Source organism: Ammodytes marinus (assembly GCF_949987685.1).
Source record: "Ammodytes marinus genome assembly, chromosome: 4".
In the NCBI taxonomy this organism is placed as follows: Eukaryota; Metazoa; Chordata; class Actinopteri; order Uranoscopiformes; family Ammodytidae; genus Ammodytes; species Ammodytes marinus.
This window is the reverse complement of record NC_137233.1, coordinates 13,278,358-13,291,078: the sequence shown is the minus strand read 5'-3', so window position 1 is coordinate 13,291,078 and position 12,721 is coordinate 13,278,358. Positions and strand designations below refer to the sequence as shown.

The window sequence follows — 12,721 nt, the reverse complement described above, 5'->3', positions numbered from 1 at the left end:
GGGGGGGGGGGGACAACAACATCTTCCCAACACTCATATCAAGTTTTGCAAAGGCTGCTCTTACCAATTTCAGGGTTACTTTACTTACAAAAAGCACTGGAGCTAAACATAACACACTTTGAAATGCAAGTAGCCCTGAGTTATGTTTGTTATTTTTAAAGTAAAGCACCCTCACTTACAACTATCACTTCTACTATGATAACTACTGCCGAACTGTTATTATCTTGATAGTATTATATCCTCTAACACTGCAACTACTACTGTTGTTTTTCCATATCCCTTACTACTTATCATGCCACCACAACTACAATCACCACTGATATTACAGCTATAGTACTATAGTTCAACAATAACTGTTCTAATTCGACTGCCTCTGCTAGTAGTTTGTAGTCTGTTTTTATTTCAACATCCTACCAAACATTTGACCACATGGGATTACAAGACACCATTATAAATGTTCATCAAGCATCAACAATATACTGTTACAAGACATCCCCCAGTAACATATATACAAAACCAGAAGACAAAAAACATTATAACACCAAAACAACTTTTATATACAACTTTAGAAACCTGCTATAAATAGTAGTTTAAGTGCTTTTCTTACGAGTGCTTTTTTAAATGTGGTGTTAGTAACCACCAGAGGAATCCCTTAGTCTTGTCACATGTGCCTGTAAAGTGCCTTTTTTGTCATCAGGGCCTATGTGTCTCTGTTCATGAGACATCTGTGTGAGCCGGGGGCTGATGGAGCGGAGACCTTCGCTGACGGAGTCCCGCGTGAGGGGCTGTCTCGTCAGCATGTCCTCACCAGGATCGGAGTCATGTCCCTCGTCAGGAAAAAGGTACTGTGGCTATTCAACCCAAGCCGACTCTGACACCAATGTCATGAGTGACAAGTCTTCTGCCAGAGCTCTGTCTGTGAGATTCTAGAGAAAGTAGGTCGAACTGTTCCGGCGGTGGAAAATCGAGGCAAGAGAGAAATAAAAAATATTCTTGGGGTGAAGCCTTTTTTTTTAGCACATCATACAAACCACACATTTAGATGCTTTGTTTTGCGCTGTTTGCCACATATACACCCTGGGTACAGATAAACATACTTGCAAATATTTTCCTGAATTTTGAGCTGTTGAGCTTTTTAAGTTTCTATTTAAAGTCCTTCATATAACTTGGTTTTAAAATAGCGTAATATTAAATATTCTTGCACCATTTAGTTTCATAACTTATATAGTAAAAGTGTGTAGATGGGTTGAATTACATTAATTTAGAATAAGGGGGAAATATGCAATTACACTGAACTAACCACTGTCTTTTGGTATAAAGTCCATTATTAATGGAATAATGTTTTTGAATTTAACTTAACATTTAAATTTACTTATATGTAATTTTACAATGCAAAAATACAAACCTGTTTTGAATGCATTAAGTGTGACTGCATAGAGACTGCAGATGGAAACTAGCTGTATCAGTTAGCTTAACCTGGAGTAGTTACCTCTCTTCACAGCTCTTTCATTTGAAAGACAATTATTTGCACATTTATTTTATAATAATTTCTATTGTAAATGTTGTCTATGTTCTATTTATGCTCTTACAATTTAAAGCAGGCCTACTTGTGCTACATTATCTGCTCTAAGTTTGAACTGAAGAAGAGTTTGTGCAAGTGCATATCGACAATTCAAACTAAGCTACTGGTTCAGTATGCCACTTTACAACGGAGCTCTTCCTAATCCCTTATTTGATGAATATAAGCCATCAGTGAAACAGTAGGATTTTCTTTTTATTACAGTTCAATGAAGTTAATTTTTTTCTCTTTTCTTCTTCTGTAGGTGCAGGAGTTTGAGCACGTAAATGGAAAGCTGAGCTCTCCGGATCTGATTCCCATTGGCATGGAGCTGAAGAAGCTGACTGAGAGTTTATCTTCTGATCCCAACACGCCTGTGCCAGCCAGCCCCGTCGCTACACAGCCTGGCACTCCTGTACCGGCAGGTCGGAACAAAGTGCCGGCTCTGATCGGTTTTATTTTACTATGACTTTACGGTTAATGTTTTTTATTTATTGTTGAAAGTTTTGATTGCATTTTTTTTTTATTTGTTTGGACTTCAGAGAAGGCTGAGTCTCTCCTTGGTCCCGCTGAAGACAAGGACAACACAGAGCAAGAGAGCAAGAAACTGCCAGAGCGGGAAGTGAGTCCTCTCTCCCTCCACCATTATCCATCACTTTCATTCTGTTTTCTTTGGTTCAGGGTACCTTCAAAGCCGTAGAAAAGCCTTGAATTTAATATTCTCAAACTAAGGCCTTAAAAGTATTGAATTTTGCTGCAAAGTATTAAACTTCCTTGACAAAGGTCTTACATTTTTTGATTAGGCCTTTTACATTTACAGTGTATTATTGTGATTATATTAAGATGAGTTTATCATACATTTTCTCTATTAAAGTACCTTAAAATGCGTCAGAATTTCTGTCAACGAAACTTTGTTTCATTGTATATATTGTAACATTTTGATGAAGATACATTACAATACTGTCTTGCTATGAACCTTGCCTAACTAAACTTATGGCTCTACTGCATGTAAGAAGATATATGTGTCTTCAATGGTTAAAAGTTCTCCCTAACTCCGGTGCTTTTAATTGCAATGTAGGCTATGAGTTATTACATCCTAGGAGAGAGAGAAGAGACTCCCTTCTTTCCATTCTCAGATAAGAACCTCTGCACAATTAAAACTCATCTTGCGAGGAACTCAAGGACCTGGACACACAAACCTAGTGTGTGTTTTCGCACACACCATCTCACTACATATAATCTCATGTACACTGTTCATTTTCTTTGTCTCAATCTGTGCCACACAGAGCTGTGACGTAGATCGAACCCTTGCATTTGCTGTTGCAAGTAAAACTTCACCTGATTTCAAACCTGCCTTGACTCAAATTCTTTTATTACAAACACTTGGGTTGTTTAATAATAAAATTCCTTTAACAATTTCCATTATAGCCTTCCTACTTTTACCAGTATGGCCTGACGTTGGCATTAAATTTCATTTTAAGTGGCATTAAAAAGGTCTTAAAAAGTCTTCAATTAAACTTGGAGTTCCCTGGAGGTAGCTTATTTTATTGTCTTGTCCAATCCTCGCATGGTTCATCACGTTTTAACCGCATTCATCTCATCATCTCTCTGAAGATGCTTCTGTAAAAAAAACTCAGACACCTGTTAGCTCGTCCACTTGCCCTTTTACCAACTACCCACTCCTCCCTCCTGTAACCCTGTCTATTTTTTAATTTTTTTTTACCTGGGCAGTCTTCCAGTGCAGAGGCAACATCTGCACCAGAGAAGGCGACTGACAGCGAGGAGAGCAAGGCCAGCTCAGAGGAGAAGACAGGAGACAAGAGGGACGGCACCGAGTCGCCCTCCGCCAAGACCGAGCCATCTGCTGCCAACCCAAAAGAGTCCGCTTTGAAACAGACTGAACCGCCCGCCACTCAAACCTCACCTAAAAGCAAGTGATGGATGGATATGTGCAAGATTTTTTCTGCCAGTAAAGACTTTGATTAATTGAGTCTTTTTTGTTATCCACAGTGGAGACCTGCAAAGAGACGGAGAAATCCTCCGAAAAGGGAGATAACCATTCTCCTCTGGCAAAGACTGAAGACAAAGAAAATAAGCCAGGTAAACATGCTATGAATCACAGGTACGAATGGTAGAACTTTTTCAGTTTTTTGTTGTTGAAGGCAACACAATCGGTACTTCATTATATATTTCTCATCCGTCTTATCTTTTGTATATTTCTTATAAGGAAGCGTTCTGTCATTAATGTTGCCGTTTCAGATGATGTGAAGAGTGAAGATGCATTAGAGGGTCGATTGAATGGAGACAAAGACACTTTGGACGAGTCGGAAGAGAGCAGGAAGGAGGACAAAAACGGATTCAAAGCAAAGTTCATGTTTAATATCGCCGATGGAGGCTTCACAGGTTAGAATAAATCAAACAAAGCTGTTTAAATCAAGTATCGTCGTTGTCTAAAGTAAGTAATCATCACTCAAAATCAAACATTTACAATCATATTTCCCAGGAGCAGGGAGCTTTCTTAGTTTTCCTATTCAACCCAAAATGTGCTTTTACACTATATTTCTATGAACACAGTTAACAAAGACTATATGGCATCGGTATTTGATTACTTTGTGATAAGGCTGAAACCTTTTCAAGTGAGAAACAACACTGAATCTGGTGCATTGTGTTTGTCAGCAGGACACATTGGTCAACGGTCTGAAAAAAAGGACACACAAACTAACATTGAGTTTAAATGTGTTATTTAGTGGTCCTCACTCAGTTGTTAATCGCTGCATTTGAATTATTGAGTGAACAGCAGGGAGACAAGACTGTTGGGATATTATCAAGGGACGGATGAAGTAAATCTTTTCCGTCTCACAGTTGGTCGCCTTACAATTTTAATGAAACCACTTTGAATGTCTTGGGCTGACAGCGTCACTCCCTACTTTGACAGTAGTGGAAAAAAGTGTCACTTTTCTTAAAAAAAAAATATATAATCATGTCTGCATGTTGTCTATGGCTATTTGCCTCCCCTGTGTCTTGCTCACTGCAGGTTGTTTACTTCAGGTGCCAAATTGAAATTGCTTTGTTTTGTACTGACACTTGTTTGTGTTGTAATTCAGTCTTTATATGCCGGATACGTTACCACTTTGCATTTTTCTCAACACAAAAAAATGGTCTGCCTTCATCCTTTCTCCATCAGAGTTGCACACCCTGTGGCAGACTGAGGAGCGGGCGGCGCTGTCGTCCGGGAAGATGCATGACATCTGGCACCGTCGCCATGACTACTGGCTGTTGGCTGGCATCGTAACGTATCCTTTCCCCCAGACGGAGTAGCGAGAAGCTCATTATCTGGAAAAGTAACATAATTACTCGCGACCGGAGGGAGCCGCAGTTGAAGGACTGATATTTATAAACTATGAGAAGCGAAGGGCTCTGTGCTCCCCATTTGTTTTGCCTTGACTGGGAATCCATCTCAGACACGGCTACGCTCGCTGGCAAGACATCCAGAACGACCCGCGCTATGCCATTCTCAATGAGCCCTTCAAGACCGAGATGCATAAGGGCAACTACCTTGAGATGAAGAACAAGTTCCTTGCTCGCCGCTTTAAGGCAATCCTGAGTCTCTCTGATTAAAAAATAACTTGATATGTCAATATACATGTCACGCATTGAAAGGCTATGTTATGTCTTAATCCAAATGAAAGCCTCTCAGACTGACTGTCAGGGCCGGTATTTCACACATTCTTCCCCTGGCTCCCTCCCTGCAGTTGTTGGAGCAGGCTCTGGTGATTGAGGAGCAGCTAAGGCGGGCAGCGTACCTGAATATGACCCAGGACCCCAGTCACCCGGCCATGGCTCTCAACACTCGCTTCACTGAGGTGGAATGTCTGGCAGAGTCACACCAGCACCTCTCCAAAGAGTCTCTGGCCGGGAACAAGCCTGCCAATGCCGTGCTGCACAAAGGTCCACACATGCTCCACTGTCACAAATAGTAACAGGCATTGGTCGTCAGAATGTTTCTGCATCACCAACCAAAGGGGTGGCAAAATAGGAAGATAATTCTGCTCTGACACATTTGACAAGGCAAAACAATACTGATATATGGTTATTAACATCAGGTTGTGCCGGAAACAGTTATGACTGCAAGGACTAATTAGTTAGTTAGTTAGTTAGTTTATTACTAGTTAAAATCAATGCAATGATGTTATTTATGTAGCTACACTGAACAAGTATAATAAAAACTTAATTTAAGTCTTTAAATAATATCTGCTTTTAACATGTATCTAATGAAATCTACTTTTTTAGAATATTTTCAAAAATAGGTTCTATTTTTTTTTATCGTAAGGATTCACTCACTTTTTTTCAAGACACAGACTTGTATTTGTAAGATTTTTTTTAAAAACAAGACCATTTCAATTGGAAACAGGTTTATCTATCCACCAGACAGTAAATGAAGTGCAAATAGAGCTTCATGAACACAGTTCCACCCCACTGCTTTGGTGTGTAGAGCATCTAACAGGCATCTAGTAAATCTGGCTGACTTGTTTTTACGAATTGGCTTAATGTGGTTTAGGATGAAAGATTTGGAAGACACTGAGGCCGTGGCACGTATGTGACAGAGAGTTGTTCAAATGTTATCGCCTGAAAATTTTGCTGTGTGACCAATATCGATTGATCTGGCAGTGAAAAAGTATATGGCATTTCATTCTTGACGGTAGTTAATTACAGGCCCCAGATCACACAAGTAATTTGTTTTTGTTTTCCCATTAATGATTTGATGTTTTTCTCATGCTCTATATTAATGTGTTTCTTCTTCTTCTTCTTCACGCAATTGCCCTGTGTTTTGTCACATCTTTCCTGACTAAATGATAGTACGTGTGCAGGTAGCAAATTGGTGTTAACACAAGTAAAACTTTTTTTCCCCCTGATGTTTGTGTGTTGCGTGTGTGTGCATGTGTGTGTGTGTGTGTGTGTGTGTGTGTGTGTGTGTGCTGTTCCAGTGCTGAACCAGCTTGAGGAACTTCTGAGTGACATGAAAGCAGATGTGACCCGGCTGCCCAACATGTTATCCCGTATCCCGCCGGTGTCAGCCCGTCTGGCCATGTCTGAGCGCAGCATCCTGAGCCGCCTCACCAGCCGAGGGAGTGAGCCTCCACCACAGCAGGTGAATCCGCCTCAGGGTGTCTGTAGAAAAACACACAAAATTAATTTAGTCAACTCTAATACAAGCCAGCCAATTCATCCAAACAACTTTTTTTTATGATTTAAAGGAGAAATAAGTGATGTGGTCCTTTAAGAACTTCCTGTCAGTGACTGCAGTTAGCAGTCCCCTCCCTCGTCCCTACGTCACCACCACATGAACGTGCAGCCGTCTTCGTCAGATTGTGCCACGATTGAGAGCAGCGAGTCATCGTTCGCGAGAGCTCTGTTATGAACTGCACATACTGTTTAAGTGATTTATATATGAATATAGAGTGATTGAACACGTATATTAACAACAAATATCACTTACTTAAAGGTGGAGTCAGGGATTCTGGAGAATGCTTGTTGTCAAAAATAACTTTTTTTGTCAAAATCCAGTGTAATTACCCAGTTAACTGGTATGTAAACAAAGGGCATGTAAAAAAGGGGTCCCGAGGTAGCAAGCAACATGCCTGTTTACAGAGCCATATGCTTTGTATTAAGAATGGATTTTTTTTAAGCGCAACCCCAATACGAAAAGGTAGCAGATAATTTTCACTGATTTTGACAAAAAGTGATTTTGACAACAAGCGTTCTCCAGAATCGCTGACTCCACCTTTAAGCACTCTAAGATGGAGTTTTTCTTTTGCTAAGAATGAATGGTCTCTCTCTCTTTGGTTTATGGTTTGGACTTGGCCGGTGATTACTAATGCAGTGGAGGCTGTTGGCTCATAAGGCTGAGGAAACAAGGCTCACTAAAATGTGTGTCACTGCTGAGTACATTTGAGAAATGAAAGGCTATGGCCCCAAACACTTTGAAGTATTCCGTAGTCACGACTCAGAAACCACATTAATCCTTCGAATAAAACCTGTTGAGGCTCAAATCCCTGGAGGAAAAGTTTCCTCAGGTGTAAAGGGAAAAAAAGAAGAAGAATCCCCCTTAAGTTATTTACTTTCCTCTCTGAGCTCATCTAAAGGCTCTATTGTCTCATCACTTTCATCCCTGCCTGCTGCACCTGTTTCCCCACAGTTGAATGTGTTTGTTTTATTCTCTGTTATTCAAGAGATAATTTCAGCCAAGCAACGGGATTGGTCATGCGCTCTTGACTGTGCTTTTTTTGGGGGGAAGGGGTTGCTATGCCAACTCTCCTCGTAACCTGGGAAACAGTCGGCACAATGGTTTGCTCTCCTTCGTTTTCTTTTTCTTTTTCTTTTTCTTTTTGGCTACTTTCCAACCATAGGAAGAACACTTCTCTCACAGAGCTACTGGAACCTGCTAAATAAATGTAGTGCAGTGGGTGAGTGAATGTCGCTCTAATTACAGACAGCATCACTTACTCACTATTGTTTTAATCTTAAAGGTGCAGTGTATGAATGGAATTGGCATTAGTGTATTATCACTTGAGAAAAAACGTTTTTATTACCCTAGAATGAGCGTTTTATATGTACATACATGTAGAAGCAGGGCGCGGCGCCATGTTGCACCGCCATGTTTATACAGTAGCACAGTACAAACAAATTTCACCTCATCAATTGCTAACTGTGGAAAGACTTTGGGCAGTGGTGGATGATACAATCTTTGGTAACTAGCTTCTTTTCCTAAAATGGCCACTGCAGCTTCTGTAAATTATTCCAACAGGAGGGTTTAGCCAGGGAGCGATGCAATCTAGAATCACACCACAAGATGACACCAACATACTCCTATAATACAGGCCGTACATTTTAAAACATTACCATGATACAGTGGTAACTACTACTCTCTTCTGTTTGTTTTCTCAGCCTTTTAGCCAGGGAGGGTTTGGCTGCTCCCAGATGTACAGCAGCAGCTTTGGTGGAGGCTTCAGAGGGCCGAGTGGACAGCCCATGGTTAACTACAGTCAGATGCCTCTGGGCCCCTACGTCAGCAGTAAGGATACACAATTACAGTAGGATGTTGTATCATATGTGACATAACACAGGTGGGACTGTAAGGGTTGTTCTCGCCACTTTAAATGATACTATTTGCAAACTGACATGCGACTGTCGATAGAAGGATATAACTCAAAGTTACAGAGAAGGATAACATGTCGGTGTTTTTTAAGCGGAGATACAAAGATATTTCATCAACAATAACGTTGATTTTTGTAGCTGCGACTGATCATTTTGACAGACTATTAGACAATGAGATATTTTTTTAAACATATTTAAGACATTTCAGTCAAATTTGACATGTATGCCAGTGTGCACCATATGCCAATTTGTGTAACAGATGACTTTACTTATTTCTTTCCTGGATGTTTGCTATAATCAATTGATGTGAGGTGCGATGAATAACATCTTTTTGAGTTAATTTCACGTATTTTCATCACTTCTATTTGTGATAATTAGACTGTATACCGGTGTTCTGAAGGTATGGAACGCTGCACCGCTAACAGCTATCATGTCAGTGTCACATCTCCAGAGAAGACAGGAACATGAGGCTGTCAGACACGTTTTAAACAAACCCTCAGCTTAGCTCAAACTAGCTCAAAGAAGCTAACGACCAAGGAATTGAAATTATTACCCTAACTCTCCTTTCTTGTAAACATCCATCACAGCTTACAGACCGACGTCCTTATTCGACTTTGATCTATCGTACTTACCTTAGTTTCACACACAATGAGGATTTGCAGACATTTTGGGTATGCTCACCTTCCAGTTCTGTTTCTTTAAATAAGATGCTGAAGTTTACTGTGCTTGTTCTGTTTAAAAATCACTGAATCAAAACATTTTATATCTTGTAAATTCTCACTACATAGATCATCAAAACATAGATATTTATTTTGTTAAAAATGAACCACTGAAATATAAAATGTCTGTTCTCTTTAGTGTCCAACGGCCCCCCAACCCCTACAAGCCATCTGGACAAGAAGTCACTTGACTCCTTGAGAGACGTGGCTACGCCTGACCTCAAGTCAGGCAAACCTAGTGATGTCATCTGTATTGAAGACTAGACCAGCTCTGTAACACTGACCCGAGGTCAGACTCTCCCAGGGATGGATTCTGTATGGATCACAGCTACCCATCTCCTCTTTCTCCTGCTCCTTCCTGACTTCAAATCAACAAAACCAAGCTCTCTGTCTACGGATAAGGCGTTTCACTTTTTGATCAATGCAGATGTATCCATCTTAACAATTGCACTTTTATCTTTCAAGGATTATTGAAGGAGTATTTCAGTAGATATTTGCTTTTATTAACCTGCGCGGGAGAGCTGAGGATTGGGAGGAGAGAATGAAGCAGCTTTTTTTGTTAAAATGGATTTTGCTCTTGATTGTGGCTCATTCTAATCTTGGGAGTGGACCTTTTTGGATTCTGCAGTGCGACACCTCCCCCCTCTCTTTCTTTTAGCCATCTGCATATTCACTGTACACTGTGACTGTCTCCCACTGGAGCCGATTCCCTGTCCAGAAGAGTGGAGTTAAGGACTTCTTCAGTCATAGTGTGAGAGGAGATTATTTTTCTGAGGGCCGATGTTGTTACTTTGAATTTATATGTGTTTTGTCATTCATGTCGTAACCAGGTGAAAAAGTATTGATTTTGAAAGCATCAAAAAACTATTATCATGTATGCAGTAACTGGACACAGTATGAATCCTCTAAAGACTGCCACCCGCTGGTAATTTGGAGCAAGTAATCTCTGCCAAGGCTGCAGTTACACTTGACTGCGGTATTACCAGTAACCTGTGACGGTTGGCTCCTTGTACTGTATATACTCAGAGACTGCTGTTTATTTTACCTCACATAGGTCTAATCATAGTAGGAAATATGTGTACATACATGGAGAGGGAATCAGAAAACCTGGCTCGGCATCGCACGTGAAGATGGAGTGGAGAAGAAATAGCTGCAGGAGTGGTGCAAAAAAGAAGACTTATAGAAGACTGAGTATTTCTGTGTAAGGTACAATATGTGTGATTCTTCTTATATTTGAATGTTAGTAGTGGCTATAGAGCTTAACCTTTGGGCCATGGCCAGTGGGACTGCACTATAAACAGGAACTCATCTGGTCTACATCCACACATAGGGCTTTAATGTTCAGGCCCAGAACTGGGAACAGTGTCTGGACAGCCCCCCCCCCCCCCACCCCCCTCCCCTCCTCTCCCCCCATCTCTTATGAACATCCCAGGGACTTTCCCAGCTCCCATACATTGTTAGAACTGAATAAGAACATATGTGCTTATGGCGCAATGCCCACTTTAGTCGAATATTTGTTGCAGAATGAGCTTTTGTTTTGCTTCTCTTTGTGTTATGGTAAGATACGATATTTTGGGTCACTTGATGCCATTCAAGCAGTTTGATTTGTTCTTCGATGCAGTGTATTTACTCCACAGAGGTGAAGAATCTAACCGGAAGTGTCGCCGTCCAAACCTACATTTGATGGAATTTCCTCTGTATATCAGCCATTCCATTTGCTACTATTTATGCTAAGTGACTCTCCACTACGTAAAAAACAAACCTTTTTTTGAACACATTAATTCAAGCTTACAATATTTTGTTTTTCTACGTAGGCATTGTTCGAATGTTTGCACTCAAAGTGCTAATTTCTATTGAAATGTATTTGTTTGTTTTTTTTCTTTTTCCAAAGGCCAGTGGCATTACCTGTTTGTATTATTAATGCCCATCTCCACAGCACTTATTTGAACTTGATGGGATGATGAATGTGATTGGACTGATCCAAAGTGAAGAGTTGGTGAGTGTATTTTCTTACTCGGTTTGTCCTGAGGTGCTCTCTTACGGCCCCTTCTTTTGACCTACTTACATTGTGTCACTGCAACGTGCTTTATCTTAGCGCTCAAATTAAGTTTCAGTAAATAAATCAGACTGATTTTGAAAGCACCATGAAATTAACCTTGAAGTGCATCATATGAGTTCTTTGCACTCTTCTTTGTTAGTGTTTATCAGTGCTGTTTTGTTCATTGTGTAGTATCTGTTCATGCCCTCAATTACTTGACCATGACATGTATTAGGTTGCTTGACAGATAGAACCTCAGAAACATGTAAATACTTGAAGGATTTTTTTCAGTGATAAATCCATCTCATACAGATTTATGTATCCAACTGAAAAAAAAATATGAATGTCTGCTGGATGGTGTTGCCATAGAACTGCAGTGTGTGCACCGTATGTGCTCATCAATCAAAAACCATGTCCTTTCCCCCTCTGGAGTGATGGCGTCAAAAACACAATGCTCCAATGAAATGCAATCAAACTGAAGTCAGTATGAATGTAATGTCTGTTAGAAAAAAAAGGCTTCAGTCTAATATTATAAATATGTTAACAATGTATGTACATGCTTATTAACATGGCTTCAAAAGCTACCAAAAGACCCTGATAAAAGGCACCTTTCGTTGCAGTGAATGCACAGCATGTGAAGCGTTTGATATGACGGTTCACTTTGGTGGAGGCGGTATTGTATCTAGCATTTACAGACAATGAGCTCCAAGCAATGTTACGGTTCTGATATTTGTGCTGTATAGCAAATTGAATGAAAAAAAAAGTGAATTGTCATCTTTTTATTTGTATTCTGTGTATTTGTTCAATGTGTTTTAATAAATCTTCTGGACAACAGTGACAGTAGGTGTGTGATTTCCTCCCTCGTTGTGTATAAGCAGAAATTGACTTGCTCGACTTGACCTCACATTCTTTCGGGGTACAGCATACACTGTCTTACCGTGCTGCACGTCACAATCTGCAGGAGCCTGCAGCACTGTTAATGTGATAAGAGGCGGAAGTAGAAACCTTAGTGTTGTAAGTAGGGATCATAAATAGGAGACAGAGACCATTCACAGAGAACTCAGGGAATAGTTCTAAGGCGACAGTATTAATAATGAAACTACTCATACCTGATTATGCCGCCAACCTTGCATTCTTGTTTGTTTTAAATATGTATCACACACAGCCTATTACAACCAGTACATATGTTTTAGCATACTGTATGTCCTTACTCCTCCTTAAACATTTACAATATATTTTTTGTAATGTATC

General features: G+C 40.2%; 1 protein-coding gene across 1 annotated transcript in view; it reads left to right on the top strand.

The window, feature by feature from the left end:
• chd5 (chromodomain helicase DNA binding protein 5) overlaps positions 1-12,304 on the top strand; it is a 50,186-nt gene extending 37,882 nt beyond the window's left edge. The window contains exons 29-40 of the mRNA XM_080026409.1: positions 698-842; positions 1,824-1,983; positions 2,101-2,180; positions 3,290-3,488; positions 3,569-3,658; positions 3,818-3,961; positions 4,743-4,851; positions 5,020-5,152; positions 5,311-5,506; positions 6,544-6,707; positions 8,504-8,630; positions 9,572-12,304. Of these exons, the coding sequence (XP_079882535.1) occupies positions 698-842; positions 1,824-1,983; positions 2,101-2,180; positions 3,290-3,488; positions 3,569-3,658; positions 3,818-3,961; positions 4,743-4,851; positions 5,020-5,152; positions 5,311-5,506; positions 6,544-6,707; positions 8,504-8,630; positions 9,572-9,696 (1,672 nt within the window). The 3' untranslated portion in view covers positions 9,697-12,304. The remainder of the gene's footprint in view (positions 1-697; positions 843-1,823; positions 1,984-2,100; positions 2,181-3,289; positions 3,489-3,568; positions 3,659-3,817; positions 3,962-4,742; positions 4,852-5,019; positions 5,153-5,310; positions 5,507-6,543; positions 6,708-8,503; positions 8,631-9,571) is intronic.
• Positions 12,305-12,721: the final 417 nt, after the last annotated feature.